An 18,095-nucleotide genomic window follows, 5' to 3' on the forward strand; every position below is an offset into this window, starting at 1 on the left:
TCTGGAAAAGAGCATAAAAGATGTTGAACAACGAAATTTTTGTTGTGCTCTAGAGTGTAACTGTCATTCTGGTGTTTCCTTGCATGCCTGCCTTTTCTTATCTACCCCATTGTTCACCCATATAGCCAAAAATTATTATTGAAGGGACTGTTTCATGCCAGCAGTCACTTAGCTCCACTCTAAATAAATTAGCGGTTACAGAGCACACGCCCCTTATTTTTCTCACAAATAGCTCCAATAGAAACATTTGCAAGTACCAGGAAGACATTAAATAATTTTGAGCAACAGGCCTACGGGTGCCCGCTGTTTATACACATGCAACGGCATCGCACTAGGGCAATGAAGGATGCAGCCTGTGTGACGAAGCCGCCACCAAACTCTCCAATGATTTCAGTGCTGACAGAACATCTGTATATTGTTGGTTTCTGCGGGCATCACAGCGTCCGTCTCAATTTTCATAGCAAAGCTAGCAAGCGTTCTGTTGAAAAACAGATCGTTACAAGTAACGCATTTGCAGAAACCTGTACCTGCACCGAGATATATTATACGTAGATGCATGGGAGTTATGCAGAAAACCTTTGAACGGTGAAGCGAGCAGTTTCAATGTGAAACCAGAGCTCTGAAGTAAACGCAAGGTAGCTTGCATGTAACGTTATATCTAGTGGAAAGAAGCCGCTCTGCTCGCAAGATAAACAAAAGGCTTCGCGGCGTCAATTCAGTCGGGCACTGTACCGTCGTCTAGTCACTTAGGTCGATAGCTCGCCGTAGACACATCCAGTAAGTTAGAGCCAGGCACACAAGGTGGTCAATAATTGCGCTCACCCGGCCGTGGGGATCCAATCCCATCTGGATGTACCGTCGTTCGCTGCGCAGCAAAAAGGCCTGCACAGTGCTGCCGTCTTCAGGAAGTATGGGAAGCATTGCGCCCGATTCCTCGTACCCGCCTATAACATTTCTTATCATAGTGTTCGCGGAGTGGAATCGGTCTCACGTGTCGTATGGATTATCCGCCGGCATGCCGGTAACATCAGTTATAGTTGCCACCTGTGGGGGCCCCTCCTTATGCCCATGAGGCCGCTGTACGACGGTGGGTTTCGAAGTAGCATGACGATGCTGGGCCGGTGCCCCGCTGGGCATACTGCTTACTGACATTGTAGAAGTCTCCTGTTGTGTGGGGCCGATAACGCTTCCGTTGCGTAGACGCAGCCCTTACCAAGCTAAGAGATCTAGGTGTGAATCATTTAGACAAGCTGTTTCTACTCTACGGTCCAAAAAAAGGTTTCAGTACCGGAGCAACCCCCACATGTAGCTGCGACTACGCTGCCACCTGGCCCAGGAATAGGGCGCCCTTTGAAAAGCCTTCTAGTTTCGACGCTTCTCTCACGGAACACATACCACATTATCAATAATAGCAGTCAAACACATACCACATTATCAATAATAGCAGTCAACTTTCAAGTCCTTAAATCGATTTTTCTTAAAGCCCCGCCACTCAGGGCTCTTGTCTTCTTGGCCCTGTGGGGCGGTCACCCACACCAGTGCCGCTGTCGCTAGCCCCAATCTTCGGATATTCACAGGCGTTCAGTTTACACATGCTAATTTGATGATAAATCTCCTTACTTTGTTACTAGGAAGAAGTTTCCGCGCTCTTTCAGCGTGCCAGCCTCTCACATGCCACCCGCCATCTAGCCTCTTAAGGTCACCAGCAAGCCCTATTGTAGTGCCTGTGCATTACACTCTGGGAGCCAGGTGGCTGCCACATACTGCAAGACGAAGCAGCTAGCCTGAAGCTATTGCGTGATTACGGTATCTGAACATAATTTTAGCAAACACATTTTCTTGATGATGTGCGTCCAATTGGTTCAATCAGTACTGTCTCAATTTTATATTCCCTAATCTTATAAGAGTTGACCAGAAACACACTTGCTTTCTCGCCATTCTTTGGCTAACATTTGACTTTCTGAACCAGCCTGGGATCATAAAATTTGACTAAGAACCGTTCTATTTGAAATATGGCACGCGAAAGGATCCAGTGTCCAATGCAGCGCCTCGCTGGCCGGTCGTCGTTGGTAAATGCTTCAGGTAACTATATTGGTGGGCTAGAAAGGCGAGAAGCTGAAGTTACGTAAACCAGGGATCCTAAGCTTAGAAATCAAATCAACTACAAACTAGGAACGGCATGAGTGGCATCTTCTTTAAGGTAAAGTTCTGTCGAGGCTGCTACAGTATGAATTCCGAGGCACAATACATAAAACGGAGCGAAAATTTTCAAAGGCTGCGTCCTGTGGTAGCAGTGGCCAAGTTGAAGATAGAGTTCAATACACTTTGTGCTCTCTTCTTCAAGCAATGCCGGAAACAATTACACTGGAAAACAGGCTCAATTCAGTGTCTACTCTGCTTCCGCTGAAAGTTTGGCTCTCAACAATGCTTTATTGAGAGAGGCTTCCTCTATGTCTCCATCATACTTGGCCTTTCCAAACGCCAACATCTCTTGGAGCACCTGGAGACGCCCCTCTTGAAAGCTCAAGTTTTGGCAAGACAAAAAAAAATTTTATCCTTGAGTTCGGTTACCTCGACTAGATTTGATATCAGGAGAAGGTAACTGCACATTTAACGCATATGCATGCTCAAATCCGTAGTATCGTTGTTTATCAAATAAAGTTGCGGAGGACTGCAACTTGCGAAGTCTCCTTTTAATTTTGCCGTCTAGATTCAGCGCAAAATATTCTCACAACTACAATCCGCCTTGCTTTCTGGCAGCCACAGCTTCAACTTCTTCGGCCGCACGTTTAAGGATGAGGTAGAATGCCGCTGAGTCTAAGAAAAAGACTTTAGAATACCAGAAAAACGGTATGTCAAGCCCTGTGTTTGCGTAGGATATGTGAACGTTCTTAGGGATGGACGACAGCCTTTTCTTATGACGGCCCCTTCTTAGCAGCCTGACGAAACTCGCAGGTCCACTACTGACCGGTTTATTAGATACTGAGGGGAAATTCATGACAAGGAGTCCGTACAGCGTGTACTCAGCTCCTCAATATCAAAATAGAAGGTAGCACAAAATACGTAGTAGTCATAAGTATTGATCGTCTGTGGGATTCTGGCGCAAATGCATACTGGCTCTCGGTTCTAGCTGCACTTAAACACTGAGGTAAGGGCTTAGGAATTGAATTTTGTTGATATATTCTTGAATGAAGCTTCCCAGTGTCCGTGCTTTTACAGGGAACTGTGGTTAGTTGGTTCGCGGCACTGAAAGTTATCCATTTCTGCTAATGCACGAAATCTCTGAGGCCAGCAATCGTCGTCGAAAATATTATCTGACCCCCCCAAATGCGTAGTTGACTTAAGAACAGCTCTTTAAAGGGGTAACCCACACTGCCTTCTTGCCTTCTGCTTATCTCGATGTGTAGATTACTCGCAGTCTTTTTCCTGTGCAAGGCTCTCCCCTAGTCAATATTCGGCTAGCTCTGCAGTGTTAAAAATTGTTTCAGATAGAGTGAAAGGAGATTTCGAGGGTACGAGCCTAAAGGAAACGTATCCAGAATACGTTCTTTGCTGTCTTGCGGAGAGCTCTTACGCGCTGCTGTGCGACGTCTCCTGTAGCTCAATAACACATCTCGGTTGCGATAGCAAAATGCCCGTGCTAATATTCACTCAATATTTTGATTACAGTACAATGGCTCCAGAAGTGGACTAGACGAAACAAGAAAGGGGGCAAGGCAGTGACGTAGGCAAGGCGAGGTACCCGCATGCCGATTTGCCAGGAACAACACTGGTCGCGATAAAAGAAATAGTTAAGCCAAGACACTAAACCTAAAGAATGCCGCGGTATGATGAAATCCACTGTACATAAAACTCATGACGAGAAAAGCATAGATTCACTGAGTCAAATTTACTGTCATGAGGCGCGAAGCCCCGTCTTCCCAATAGCAGAACCGATGACAACGAGTACTGAGCTATATAGGCCGGATACTGATGTACGACACAACTCTTGTCGAAATTCCTCTCACATAAATGCGTGTCCAACGAAAACATTGGGCGACTTGCCTGCCTTAGCAACCAGTAGCCCTGAGCTTGGAGGCAAGCAGCGAAGAACCGCCGAGATTGCGGTTTTGCATATTTGAGGAGCTTGGCGACCCAGCATGGCAGCAAAGGATTCGGGAACCACACTCCCGGTGACTTCTTTGGTGGCTCGTGTCGCTGCAGCTGCTCTGAGCTCTTTAGTCCTTGTCTTGCTTCCACGCCATTCGTCAGGGGAAGCTACATCCACAGAGATAGGAATCTGCCTTTTGCAGTTCCCACTGTTGCAGCAATTTGTGTCATTCATCGCTCGTGAAGGGACTGCACGGGTAGCAGCACGCTGCTCAGCAACACCTGGAGGGAAACAACAGAAGCAAGCTGAGTTGCGCTTAGAGCAGCAAAGCTCATTTAACCTCTCGTATTTTTCATTATTTGCATGCTTTTGCGTTTCTCTGTTTTTAGTTCCGGTTTGGCTTTTCGTGCTTTGTCCCGATTTTGGTGGTTCCTCACCTAACCAGCAGCATATCATTGATGCCTACCGCCTTGCTGCAGCAGTCTTTGCCTTTGCCGGCCTGGTCGATGCAGCGGCAGAAGTTTTGTCCGTACGGTGCTTGCTACTCCAGTCCCTGGGGGCACGCGGTGCAGCAGAAGCAGTTTCATCAGTACTACGTTCAACATTCCTTGCAGTGGCACTGCCCATGCAGCAAAACGCTCGGAATGCAGCACTGACGGAAAAATTGTTCTTCAGTCCCATGATGGCATTTGCTGGCGCTCAGCTATGTGCATCACTTATTTACCTGCAACTAATTTGGCTACAATGCTACCGCCTGGTCAAGGTGGAGTCAACAGAGCCAAAAGCAACTACATCAGCAACGTCCTCCAGTTCAGCGAGAGGTCCCGATTTCCTTAAAGCATGGCCACCCTTTCAACTTTTAAGTGTATGCTCAACAGCAACAACCAAGACGGCCGGCAAATCTGATGAGACGTCAGGAATACTTGCAGCTGTAGCGGCTGGAGCAGAAGCTCCCATGCTTGCTGCACTTCGTCGATCTTTTGGCAAGTATATATCCACGGCGCATATGCAATTTCTTCCTGTGTATCTGATGCTTCTAGCACAGAAGCTAGTGCTGCAGAACGGGGAACAACTGCTACTACTGTTGCTACTGGACAGTAAAGCAGCAGCAGAGTATGCTCTTGTGTCCGGGGCAGCTTCAGTTATTTGCCGCGTTGTTTTCGCGCCCACCGAAAGTGCTGCCTTTGACAGTTTCCGTGTTCTACAAGCCCAGCATTCTGGGGGAGATCGTGCAGCTGCTCAGGCGGCACCAGATGCTGGACGGTTGTTTCCCTCATCCAGCATCGCAGCATGCAAAAAGCAGCATGTATCCTCTGCTGGTAAGCAAGTCGTGAAGGAACCGTTCTGCACGCGACGCAAGACTTGCAGCCCTAAATCACGAGAGGGGAAAAGAGAACAGCACATCGATTACCGGCATCGGGAAGAGTTGGCGCAGTTTTGCTGCGTCGAAAGAAAGGAACTTCTGGAAAGCGATAGCAATAGGCGCACTGGCACCGACAGGGGCGAGGCCGGCCCACTGGAATCTATGTTTCTTGGCAGGCTGATGACGTTGCTTTCTCGCCTCAACTCTCCGTCAAAGATAACGCAAAGCGTGCGGCGCCCTCTGTACTCGCCAGCGTTGTCGCTGTTGCAGCTTCTGTTGCTACTGCAGGGAACCTTGGGGCTTGCTAGTGCAGCCGCCGGAGTTCTATTTGCCGCTCCGGCCCTCCGCTGCGTCTTCGGCCCATCAACAGTCGCATCTGGCAGCGGTTGTGTCCTGACACTGCAAGTGTAAGTTTAGTTTTGCAATTAGTAACGAGGTAGTTAAATTAAGGGGCTGCAGCGCATGCTGCTACGGAGGATGGTTGCTGAATGGTTGCTGTGTAGTTGCCGTATGATTACTGTAGAGCTCAAGTAAGCTCGCAGAGTTGTATATGCGTGCAGCTACTGCTGCTACGTTGGTTGTCTCTCGCTTTTTGGGCTTCTGGATGCTTACGCTGCTGCAACTAGCAGCAGCACCAGCTTAGAGCTGCTGCAGCGATGCTACTCGGGTGCGACTGCCGCTCACTTGATTCTGATGCCGCTGTCAGTCCGCTTCGCCATCGTAAGTCATGTGCTAATGGGAAGCACTTGGCAGTTGCATCACTAGGCTGAAGTCGCCACAGCAGCATCACAGTTCTTCGCTTGCAGCAGCAGCTGTGGGCGTTGCCCTTACGATACTTTTTGTTGTTTCAGGCTTATGGAGTACCTTCTGGAGCAGGGGCTGCAGCCGCTCAGGTTGTGGGTACTATTATTCGCATTAGTTGCTGCTGTCTTTCAATCTCCAGTGATATGAGGACAGCGTCGAAGCTGCGCCCTATGAATCGTCATTTCTCGTTGGAAACCTCAGCGGCTGCACAACGGTCTATCTCACAAGGCCACAGTGGCAGCTTTGGCAGAAATACCGGAAAACATGATAGCAGTCAAAGTGTTTCTGCGTCGTCAGAAGCTATCGATATTGAGGGCATGGCGCGTCGAAATGCGGCAGGTGGCTGCAGCAATGAGCCAGTCGCATCCTTTTGGACAATAATCCCTCCCGGTGCATCTGCGCTTATTTTTAGGTATTCGTGTTGTTTTGCTGCTGCTATGGCTGCTCAAACCGCTTTGCGACGGCTTGCAGTCAAGCATCCGCCAGGGACTACAGCGACACTGGCGTATGATATGCAGCAGGTCTTTCTTGGCAAGTACGCGATATCTCTGTGGGTGGCAGAGATAGCGTTAGGTTTACTCGTGTGCGTTGCTTCGTTTGCTGTTGTGGGGCCGTTGCTCATGCAGTACGTGCGGGAGGCTTACTCCTCCTGTCACGCCATCTAGTCAAAGCGTAGTTTTCAACTTGTAAGGGACAGTCTAGTTCGCTGAATGTTGTGTGCTACCTTGTGCAACCAGCTCGGAATGGGGCCGCGAATCACATAGAAGATAGTGCATACAATGCTACGTGCAACTTCATATAGTGCATGAAGTGCTTCTTGCAACCCCATAAAGTGCCACTTGGAGAACATTTCCATCTTGGCGTTGTCCCCAGAAAACAAGCAACGTTGTCTCTTCTGTTTTTCTGGCTTCTCAGTAACTTTCGAAACTTCTCCGTGGTCACTAATGTAGGCGATTTGGAAACCTAGGACTTGTCAGTAGGTGGAATTTAGAAGGTAGCGGTACCGGCTAGAGACTGCGCATACATGCCAAGTTGTGAAAATGCAAACCGTGAAGGGCTCCCCAGGAATCATTTCCTCGTGGGCACCGGCAGCGCTGAGAGAGGAAAGCAGGTTAGTCTTTTCTAGACGTATCGTAGGCCTGTTCGCGTGTAGGGAAACCGGACAAAAAGGCCTTCCGAGCAAGAGCCGCAGCTGGTAGCCTACAGGGCATGCTAGTTCCTTTGCCATGCCAAGTAAGCTCCGTAGTACTGTGGTGCGTTTGGAGCTCTTCATTCAAAGAGCTCACACGGTCGGTCACAGATCAATATAGCTGCATGCCGTCTTGTAAGGGATGATTGATGCGGCGTAGGTGCATCACGACTAAATGGCTGAACTCAGACGGCTTTTTCCTGCCGAAAGTGCTATTCAGTAAATCCCTGCACAAGGCATCTGCCCCTTCATTTCGCTGCTCTACCTGACTCCTCCCTCAATCTTTCTTCCCCCGTTCTGCAACTTCTTACAAACTGCGACATCACTAATGTGCGATACCCAGCGTTTCCACCTGTTCATCTCTTCTGCCAGCCAGTCTACCAGCCCACAGTAATGCTGAAAGCTTTTCCGGAAGTACTTGGCCTATTCGCCAGTTACCAAACAATGGTAAGCCCTTGCACATGCAGCTAGAGGCAGTACATGCGCTAAAGTTACGAAGCCCCACGCCTTTTCCTGCGTCGGCGGCCATCACGCCGCGCATTGGAAGCACCAACCGCTGGCGCATGCGACAGTTTCACCGGTTCGGGTTGGGTCTCAGGTATCTCGACAGCAGCATCGGTGTGCAATGGAGCATTAGCAGCGGCCTGGCTTTCTCGTGAAGATACCATATAGCTGAAGTGCTCACCTTGCCTGGCAGGGCCTGGCCTGCCTGGCTCTTCTCGAAGCAACGGCGAGGAAAGCGTTGCTTCAGGGGCTGCACCAAGGTGAGGCAGCGCGCTAGTCAGCGTCCTCATGTCTGTACAACTTCTGCCACATGGATTGGCTTGCTGCTGCAGTTGATTTGACTCCAGATTGGGGTCCCTGCTAGAAATGGCGTCGGCAAAGTTACTGCTCGTGGTGCTCTTGATACTGATGTGTCCCCAATTGCACGAAGCCGTAGTCTCAGCTCTTCTTCCTGCTATAGAATCAAATGGATCACCTGATTCCGCAGCAGTTTCTCTAATAGCTGAAACCATGGTGCGAACAGGCAAACTGCAGCTAGAGTGGTGCTGAAAGGACGTCGCCTCTGCAAGTGGCTCACCAAAGCCGATGCTGCTCCCACTGCCCCCGCTAGCGCTGGATGCCCTCCCGTCCGGATTCTCGCAGCCTTGATGCCCAGCAAGGACTCGTTTCCCTCTTTGTCGTTGTGTGGGCTGCAGCGTAAGACACATGTGCGGCAACAGCCCGCGATGTGGAAGCTGCGATGCCCACAAAGACTTAAAAAGTGTACTTGCAGCCCCTTGAAGATTACTGCTCGTGCTGCAAACGCTGCTGCTCCTGCTGCTGCTGCTACGAGAAGGCGCTCCAGATAAAGCTGCAACTCCAGCAACTTCCGCTCCGGAGGAGACGTAAGGATCCCGCGTGCGTAAACAAACTTCTGTGCCAGCATTGAATGTAGGCAGCAAAACATGTTCTCCGTCTGCTGCAACTGCAGCAGCGGGAGAAGCCACGGGTGTTGTGGCACCTCCAAGGCGCCGCTGCCGTAATGTGTGGCGCTGAAGCTTGAGACTCCTGATAGCTCTTGTATCAAGCGTTGGCAACAACGTCGCTGCAGTCGTCTGCGGTTGTTGGTCTTGCTGAAATTGCTGTTCTTTTTGAATAAGGAGCTGCGGCCCGCATTCGCCCTCTTGCTGCTGGACAATTCTAAGCTGAGGCTGCACTACTTCACCATCCTGACCAGAAGTATGCAATACAGCAGCGTTGGCTGTCTGTCTGTAGTTCTCTTCCTTTTCACGAGCTGCGGCCGCCACGTGAGGCGCGCCTGGTGCATTGCGTGAAAGTCCGAGAAACACTCTCGGGGCCAATGAAGTAGAGAGCCGACGCAGCAATGACGGAGCAGGGTCTGCTCGTTTGACCATAGTCTCCTGGGTATCGCTCTTAATTGAGCATTCAAACGGATCCGCAGTGTCTGTGACAGCTGGAAGTCGCTGAACAGCTGCGCTGCCTGCTGTGCCAGGAAAATTTTCCAGCCTTATGACGCTGTCATTATGCCCACCTGGTTGCCGTGGAAGAAACTCCGTACCACTTCCTTCATGTTTACTACGATGCACAAGTAAACGGGAGGACCTGACACTGTGGTTGCTTGCCGTCAGGAGCAGTAAGAGCTGCTGTTCCCTTTCATATTTTTCAAGCTGACTCAGCAGCATGTGGTGCTGCTGTTGCAACAGCTCGAAGGAACGGCGCAGCAGAGCGCACTCGCCAGCAGCTGCAGCAGCAACTCGCTGCCCATGCCGCATTCGCCAGAAGAGCGCGCCACCAATGGCCAACAAAAAACTTAAGAGCAATAACACAGGCATCGCCGCAAAAGTATCTGGAGACTGCTGAATACCCCGATCCTGAAGCGTCAAAAGTCTTCGACCCCAGTAGCTGCTGCTGCATTCGTTTCTCTCGGTGGACCAGTCGAGAGGCAGTAGTTGAGGCACATGTTTCATCACAGAAGATAGCCGATTCCATGTCAATGCTGCTTGAGCAAGAGAGAACGAAACGCCTCGACACGCAAAATCAGCGCTATTTGTCAGCGTGTTAACGAAAGTTAGTGCGACGGACGCAGCTGCACGGTAGACCCAAGACACTGCTGCGCAGCTCTGCTGCAGAAGCACCGACTCAGGATTACTGCAAAGCGAACTTCTCACTAGCTCTGCAGCAAAGCCCGCGAAGCAAATCGCGTTGCTTCCCCACCTTATCAGAGGCAGCACTAGCCACTGCCACAACATCTCCAGTGGCTGGAGCAACTGCTCCGCTGCACTCCACAGCCATCCACCCCCAGCATGTTCAGCAAAATCGCCGTACTGCTGCTGCTGCTGTTCTTTCTGCGGTTGCCGATTTGTGCAAACGCCTGTGCTGCCGTCCATCAAGTCGCAGCGCGCATCAATCTGCTGGTCATTTGTAGCGCGACTGTCACTGTCTGTGCCGCGAATCATTCTGCCTTTCTGTGAAGCTGTCGCCGTTGTTGAGGTGCTAGACTCGGATTCATCTAGCAATTGTACCAAGGGGCTAACGTGGGGAATCAGTCCATCAAACGCACCCAGACGTTCAAACTGCAACAACAGCAGAAAGGCACAAAAAGTGGATGTTTCAACAGCAGCAACAAAAGCGTGAGAAACAGCAGGTGAAGCTCCCTCACCAAGCACAAACTTACCAGGAAAAACCCGACTTGCTGCTGCAGTTGGACTAAGAGTGTGAGATGCAACAGCTGCTCGTGCTGTAACTGCAGTTGTTTCTGCCGCTCAGCAGCTCTGCAAAAAGTCCGCAGCAGTAAGCACTACGGAAAAGCGTGCAGCCCGCTGCAACTACAAGGAATACAAGGCTGCAAGGCTGGAGTTGAGGGACACAGAAATTCAGCACCAGCGGTACCACATGTGAGCGCACGCGGATCTGAATGCAGCTGTCTCGCCCTCCAAAGATTTCATCCTCTCCAACAGCATTACCAGTACATGCTCGCCCTTCGTATCGCGAGGTCCTACGACTGGTGGCGACGCGGCACCGCCTCTTGCATTTTCCCTACTGGCACCTCCGCTTTTCGCTGCGGCAGAAAACGCATACCAACAGCGTAAACATGATCAGAAGTTCTACAGCCAGGCCACAGGCATCCATATGGGGAAGCTTTCCCGCATGCAGTTACACCACTAGCTAGAATTTGCAGAGCTTCCACAGCTCTTCTTCGTCTTTTTTTTGGCCTTCAGTTTCTGCTGTGTGCTCGTCAGTCTCCTGGCTCGCTCTCTTTTCCTTCCCTCTACCACCGGCCCGTCGCGTTTTGCCACTTGCTACTTCCTGAAATTCCATGCACGGCCATTTTTTTTTAGTAACTTACAACTTGTTTCGATTTTCGGTGGCTGCAGTAGCTGTGATAGCACTTCAAGTATTTCCGTCTGCAGATCTGAGTTGCCCGGAGTGGTCTTCATAAGGTATTGCATGAATGCGGTGCTAATCGGACTCCGTTGAAGTTGTTGCGGCTGTTGCTGCTGTTTCAGGGCGCTCACAAGAAACGTACGAGCGTATGCAGCTGCATGCTGCAGCGCCTCCGTTGCCGCGTCTGCGTAGTACTGGTCTTTGCCGCTCTGGCTGCCATTACTGTTTGTATGGTGACCTGGAGGAGTCTTGTTCATTTTCTTCACAGGAACAGGAACGCTGGTAGGTGCAGCTGTTTCTGCATTTACCCCATGGTGTGAACAGAAGAAGCGGATAGTTGTCGGTTCGAAAACCGGGTTGTCGGCTATCCACCTGCTTCTGCCATTAATGTCAGTACTTCCTGCGCAGACAACAGCACTTTCCGGTTTGCTTCTGGCGCCCAAAGACTCCTGTGGGAAATGACCCACCAAGTGAAGATCATCTATTCCGATCCAGTCAGCGTCATGTGCCAGTACATCCTGGTGAACCTCTGGTTGATGCTCCTGGACTGGAGTTATATTTTGGGCCTGCTGCTCCTTAATACGGCCTCAAATAGTGCGTTAGACAGCGCAACAAACGCTTCGGCCCTCTGTTTTCTACCCTCTTCCGATAGGGGCAGATTACGCTGCAGCTCATACTTCTGCGCTGCATTGTTGCCTATGAAACCCGCCTCAGTATCTGCGGGGGTAGCAGCAACAGGCGCAGCGGCCGGCGTTGGGTCCAACAAGGCACCAACACTTATTGCTCTATCAAGATTCCCTCGCTCCTGCTCTTGGTATGATGGTCGCCTGTCACCAGAAGCGTCGTCCCTTACATTGCTGTCAGCTGGGCGGCGGCCTTGCGTCACCGAAGCAGCAGTAGCTTCTTTTGAGGAAGAGCAACGCTGTGACAGAAATTCCGATGCGCTAGCGATGGGAAAGCCACCTTGCATCCTTTGTTCTTGCTGTGGGGCTCCTGCAGCTGGTTTGCGCCGTCCATGCTGTAACGGATTCCGCGGTGGCGGTTTTCTCTGAAAGCCCGGAGGCAATGGAGCAGAAGCCAATTTTCCTGGTCGCAGAGCAAGTCCCTCGTGAGCGCCATTATGGTGTGGCTGTACATTGGGGGAAGCCGTTATGCTGCCTCTGGTGTCCTTAGCATCAAGCACGAGAGAAGCGGCAGATGCGGAATCGGCAGTAAATGTGGCAACGCCAGCAGGTCCGTTCGACGCTGGCAATACCTCAGATGCTTCCACTCCAATCTTCTGTGTGGTACCACCAAACTCATCATGAATTTGTGTTTCCAGAAACTGCACGCCCGTGGCACCGAAAACCTGAGTCACGAAGCCAAAAGCGTCAGTTCACCACCAGTCTTGGCAAACAGCGGAATGGGCACTACTCCGAGAAACACTTATGAAAATGATAAGGATATGAAGATAAAGCCATTCCACTGAAGATATGACCACGGAGCTGCGCATAGAATGCAATGGCCAGGTGAGTAAAAAGCCAGCCAACGAGAAATAAACGGAGACGAAAGAGGGGTATAGCTGACCTGAAAAGAAGTAAGCGAACAATAGTAGTGAGGCCCCTCATCATGGTGGGTTAGCAGACGAACCTTAAGAAACCTACGCAATACGAAAGCCCCCAAGAGATAAAAGCTGCATTCAACTTCTCTAATGCATGCTGAAAGCGCTACAAAAAGAGCATGGAAAGATTAAGACGGTAGCCTCACTTTGCCCAGCAGCTTCCAAGGGCTGCACATTCAGATTTGAGGTCAAAGAGCTCGGAGGAAACATCTGCTGCAGTTTCAAGGTTAGCAATGAGGCGCCACTGTCGTGTCGGGTACGTGTCTGCCCTGAGCAAAAGCATTAGAAACGACACGTAAGCTGACGATATTGCTGATGGGAAGCCTGCTAAAGTGTTCGTTCGTAGATTGTGCACAAGGCCAAAAATGTCCCATGTTCTTTCCAGTCATGCAGAGGGGAAAAGTGATGCATAATGGAGCTGCCAAAAACACTAACATGCTGCACAAGCTAAACACCTTTGGGCTAGTGGGTGCGTACATTGGAACACAGAAAGCAGAATCCCACAAGGCGGCAAACATGCAGCAGCTTGCACAGTAGGCTGTTAGCCTGCATGAGCGACACACCCAAGAAGCTGAATGTGCCAGAAGGCATTTGCGTAGATCTCAAAGGATTGAACTACCACGAAGTCTATCTTCAGGGTCTCGGAAAATGACAGGACGAAGTACTTGGACGGCAAGTAGCAAGGCACCAGCATGTACGTGTCAGCGTCGGGGCGCTGCAGAAATCACGCAGTAGCCGCGTCTGCGCATGCATCGAAATTGTGCCCACATATCTCAAGCAAGAGTGCAATGCGTTAGGACGCGCGTCTGTGTCTATTCACAGCAAGCGAGAAGAGCACCTAAATTGTGCATTCTTCTACGCCGCACCCATTCCCACAGTGTTGACGAAATGTCACCTAAGTGCTTTTCCAGGAACTCGCGAAGATGTCTGCCTGTTTGTTCGAGGTGAATATTTAACCTTGCAAAGTACCCACGTGCTCGGGCATAGACGCACTTTTATGTCCAACAAATAGGCAGGAGCCAGCTGTTTCTCACGCAGGAGTCTCACCTGGACCGCTTTGATGTGCTGCATCCCGCCACTAGAAGCGATAATCCGAGCGCCGGCATCAAGTGACGCGAAATTAAAGTGTAAGCGCAGAAAGGACGCAGGGAGCTGACCACCTTGCACGAATCCCCGGCCATAGAGCCGAGGTGTCCCCGGAACACCCCCAACTGCAGATGACGCTCCCTGTGCATCCACATATGTATGCTGCTTCACGGTAGCAGTTGCTAGTGACGCAGCGCTATGACTGTCTTGCTTTTCCTGAACCTCGCTTTCTCGCAGTTGTTGCTGCTGCTGTTCTTGCTGCCGCTGTTCTTGCGGTGCTGCATTTTGTTGTTCTTGCAGTTTCTGCCAGCGTTCCTCCTCCTGCTGCGAAGCTGTGCTTGTGTCTGTGTTACGCTGGCTCTCATTTTGGAGGAACTGCTGCCGCGGGACCAGTTGACTGTAGGGATCCCCCGATGACTGCTGAGAGGGCACGCCCCCATAGAACTTGGACAATTTTAAAGGGTCTAGTTGGTGCTCGTGTCCGTGGCTGCCGGCCATTCTCACTGCCTTTAAAGCATAGGAAGACCCGCCGTTCGAAAGGCGCGCGTCGCATGTCTCCCTACTCTTGAAATCACCATTTGAATGCACCATCGAAGCAGTGCAGCTGCCCATTTTGGAAGCCGTTCGTGCCGCAGGACTCGAAACACTAACACGGGGTAGATCTACTTGTTTCTTGCAACTTTGAGATTGCTCTTTTTGCGCCCGTTGTTGCTGTGGTAGGGGCTGCTGGCAATGCATGAGGTCTCGGTCAGCAAGGAGGCGCAAGACCATGTCGCGAGGCAACAGCAACAGCAACAACTGCAGCGCCAGTGATGTCGAAGTATGGGGCCTGTAGCAATGAGCAGCAGCGGCTACTCCTGATGATTCTGTAACTGCTACTTCGGGCCTTGGAGACTGCTGCTGTCGCATGCAGGAACGCCTCCATGTCCAAGAAACAAGCTGTCCTCCCCACCTTGAAAAGAGTTCCAAATGTTTCTGGTCCCCTTCCTGCTCGCTGCGCTGCATTTTCCCCTGTAACTCCTCTTGTGCTTTAAATTTCTGCCCCCGCTCTCTGCGGGCCTCATTAGACCCTGAAAATGCACCCATGTACTCGGCCTGTTCTTTTCGCAGTTCCGCTTGCTGCTGTCCTCCTCCAGACGCTGATGGCAGGCTTTTAACATGGGAATCAGAACCAGGTACTGGAATTGGCTCACTAAAACCAGCAGCTCCTGCAGCGTCCATAGTTCCACGAGGTGGAGAGGCCTCGTCAGCTGATGCCGTTACCGGCTCCGTCTGCCGACTGCGAGCTTGCGTCTCCTCAAAAAGTGCAGCCACAGCTGGTGCTGATGCGACTGCTCCTGTATGCTCTTCAGTATCACCTCGTGAGAACACGCTACGCAGCTGCAGTTGCTGTTTTCCCTGTGAAGCAGGACTGCCCTCTGTGCAACAGAGCAGCAACGTCCGCTGCTGCAACACGGGTACAAGACGCGCTGCCACTTCCCGCTGCTCCCGTTGCTGGTGCTGTTGTTCCTGTTGCCAGAGGGGATCACTGCGCAACAGCACAGGCATGTGTGAACTGACACACGAGCACCTGGCTACCGAGGCTGCGCTTGCTGTGCCCTGTTCCGTTGATGTTGTAGCTATGGCTGCTGGTACGATAGATGTGCGTAAAGAGTAGCACCACTGAATAAGCCACATGGCAGATAGGCCCCAGCTGCACGCAGCAGTAGGCACAAGTCCATGAAGATTGTGCCGCCTTTGTTGTAGCTTCGCAGACAACATTACCTCTGCTCCTTCGTGCCCCTCACGACGTGGTGGTGCTTCTGTGCCTTCTGATGCTGCCTCCGTAGCTGCATCGGCTAAAATGTAGCGGGAATGCTCGCTAGAAGTGGAGGCCGCGAAGCTATATGGCGAGGGAAATAGCAAAGAGTGCTGTAGTCTTTGCAGGTGTTGCTTTTGCCGCGAGGGCTTTGACTTAAATGGTCCTGTGTTATGCGTTGCATTGAGCCCCTTCCCCCAGGCAACAATAGCGTTAGCATCAGCAGTACCTTCCAGCCCTTTAAATCTAGAGAAGAAACCTGGAGCCTCGCTGTTCGTTTGCGGAGTTTGAACCTGCTGCTGTTGCAGTGTTTGCTCCTGCCGCTCGTGCTGCTCGTGCAGCTGCTCCGTATAGAACGTGACGACGCCAGTCGTGGTGACGACTGCATCTTGTGAAGAACGTGTCAGTCTGCCCCCACTTTGAGGTATAGCCTCTTCTTCTTGTGTGTCCGAAGCAGCAGGTGCGGCTGCCGCTTCCACAGGCTGGCGCGCCTTGCAGTCCCCTCCGTGCTCTGTTGGGCCTGTCAGACTCACTGTCGCATTTGGTACAAAGTATGCTCCCTCTGAAACAGGTACTCTTCGTGACGTCGTTTCGCCTCCACTGAGAACCACCCACGGGGTAGCAGCGCACGACCACTGCAGCTGTTGCTGTTTTTGTTGTTGAAGCTGTGGCAGTCCCCCTTTCTCCTGCTGCTGGTTCTGTGACCAGATATTTAAACTGGTTTCCTCAAAAGTCTGTTGCCCTCCTGAAATAGCACAAACGAAGGTTCCGGACATGCAACTTGTCAGCAGTAGCAAAAAGGCAATGCGTTGGTGCGAGCACGGCTTCTTCTTCAGAGTACTGCGGCTGCTGCTCTGCAGCGTTTCTTGACTGCTGTCACACAGCAGTGCATTTAGCTGCATTGGCAGCAGTTGATGCTGCCCAGTTGGCAATGAAGTGTTGCTGCTGAACGGCTGTAACCCTTTGCTACGTCACGCATGACGCGTCGAAACACTCCTCCTTTCCAGCGTTTATAGGGACACTCCAACGGCTTTATTTTGATCTCATTGTAGCGAAATGTCAAAAGTGCCTCGACAGGAGCAAAGAATTCACCCGTAGTTGTTGCATGCAACTGTTTCAAGACAGTTCCAGATGCTGTTCCCAGCTGCACATGTACTGCCGCAGCCATGCAAATACGGTTTCCAGATAAAGCATATAAATCAACCCCCCTGGAAGCTAAGTATGCCGAGACGACTATACATGTTTCTGTTGCGACTACTACCGCTGCTGTGCGGTTGGGCGGCCCCAATATTTTTCTCGCGGGCAGACTCGCTAACTTGTTGAACGTATGGCACACTCGCAATCATGAGGCTGTTTCTTCCAGTAGTTTCACTAGTCTCCTCCTGCGTGGGATTATTTTTCTGTGGGGCTGTTCGTTGACTGCGTCCAAGCATCCTCGGCGGTAGCTTCACCTGGGAAGCCGGTAAGAAGCCAGGTAAGTGCTACGCCAGCAGTGGCATGCTAGCATCCAATAGTGCCACATAAAAGTATATATAAAGCCACTACTTAAAGAAGACCTTCGATTCAAGAAAAGCGTCACGGTAACATCGAGACGAGTGCGAGGAGTAACAGTGGGGGCACCCATAGCCACGTCGGCGGCGAATTTTCCATCTACACCGGGGAACACTGGCCATCAGTAACAGCTGAATCTTAACGAAACGGCCTACACGTTTCCTTCTCTCCAGCTAGTAGGACAAATCAGGGCTTGTAGGGAGAGCTGGGCCTCGGGAGGCCACATCCACATGAGTCTACAGCATCAGCAGCGCAACTGTGGAACACCTTGAGCATTTCGAGGATTCGGGTGCAAATGGTGGCTTTTTTCACGCTCTACTGCAAAAATCAGCGAGCAGCCTAAGGTTGTTGTAATTATTAATGGGATGGCATCCATGAAGACATCATTAGAGACAAAGCGCCACTAACAGCGCTAGCAGCAATAGCAATGTTCATTCGCGTAGATCTTAATTTTAACACAGTGGTTATTCGAAAGGAAATTGCAGAAGGCGCGGCTACCGTGAAGTCTGCGCAAAGCGTACGCAGAAAAGCACAGGGTGCTGCAGTGACGACGGCAGAGGTTGCAGCAACAGGAACGTAAGTGCTTTGCAACTGCATCCAGGCAGAAGAGTGGCACAGTTTGAGCGTGCTTCAGCGCCAGCAGGCCCCGCCACCCTAAAGGCACCTTCGCGAAAAGCAACGGCTAAAGGGGTAACAGGCAGCTGCAAGGAAGCTCAGCACAGCGGA

General features: G+C 51.2%; 3 protein-coding genes across 3 annotated transcripts; 1 reads left to right on the forward strand and 2 right to left on the reverse strand.

Moving 5' to 3' along the window:
- Nucleotides 1-563: 563 nt before the first annotated feature.
- On the reverse strand, nucleotides 564-963 carry ENH_00034510 (hypothetical protein; the record flags this gene model as incomplete). Its single annotated transcript, XM_013580329.1, has 2 exons — nucleotides 564-677; nucleotides 823-963. 2 exons carry the CDS (start codon nucleotides 961-963, stop codon nucleotides 564-566), a joined length of 255 nt encoding a protein of 84 aa, XP_013435783.1.
- A 4,082-nt stretch (nucleotides 964-5,045) lies between these two features.
- On the forward strand, nucleotides 5,046-6,922 carry ENH_00034520 (hypothetical protein, conserved; the record flags this gene model as incomplete). Its single annotated transcript, XM_013580330.1, has 4 exons — nucleotides 5,046-5,860; nucleotides 6,014-6,173; nucleotides 6,305-6,596; nucleotides 6,729-6,922. 4 exons carry the CDS (start codon nucleotides 5,046-5,048, stop codon nucleotides 6,920-6,922), a joined length of 1,461 nt encoding a protein of 486 aa, XP_013435784.1.
- Nucleotides 6,923-7,937: 1,015 nt separating this feature from the next.
- Nucleotides 7,938-16,720, reverse strand: ENH_00034530 (hypothetical protein, conserved; the record flags this gene model as incomplete). Its single annotated transcript, XM_013580331.1, has 9 exons — nucleotides 7,938-10,523; nucleotides 10,625-10,719; nucleotides 10,829-11,008; nucleotides 11,297-11,734; nucleotides 11,974-12,682; nucleotides 12,901-12,973; nucleotides 13,081-13,203; nucleotides 13,498-13,649; nucleotides 13,982-16,720. 9 exons carry the CDS (start codon nucleotides 16,718-16,720, stop codon nucleotides 7,938-7,940), a joined length of 7,095 nt encoding a protein of 2,364 aa, XP_013435785.1.
- Between the last annotated feature and the right edge of the window lie 1,375 nt (nucleotides 16,721-18,095).

Source organism: Eimeria necatrix, genomic scaffold (genome assembly GCF_000499385.1).
Source record: "Eimeria necatrix Houghton genomic scaffold, Enh_scaff251, whole genome shotgun sequence".
NCBI lineage: Eukaryota > Apicomplexa > Conoidasida > Eucoccidiorida > Eimeriidae > Eimeria > Eimeria necatrix.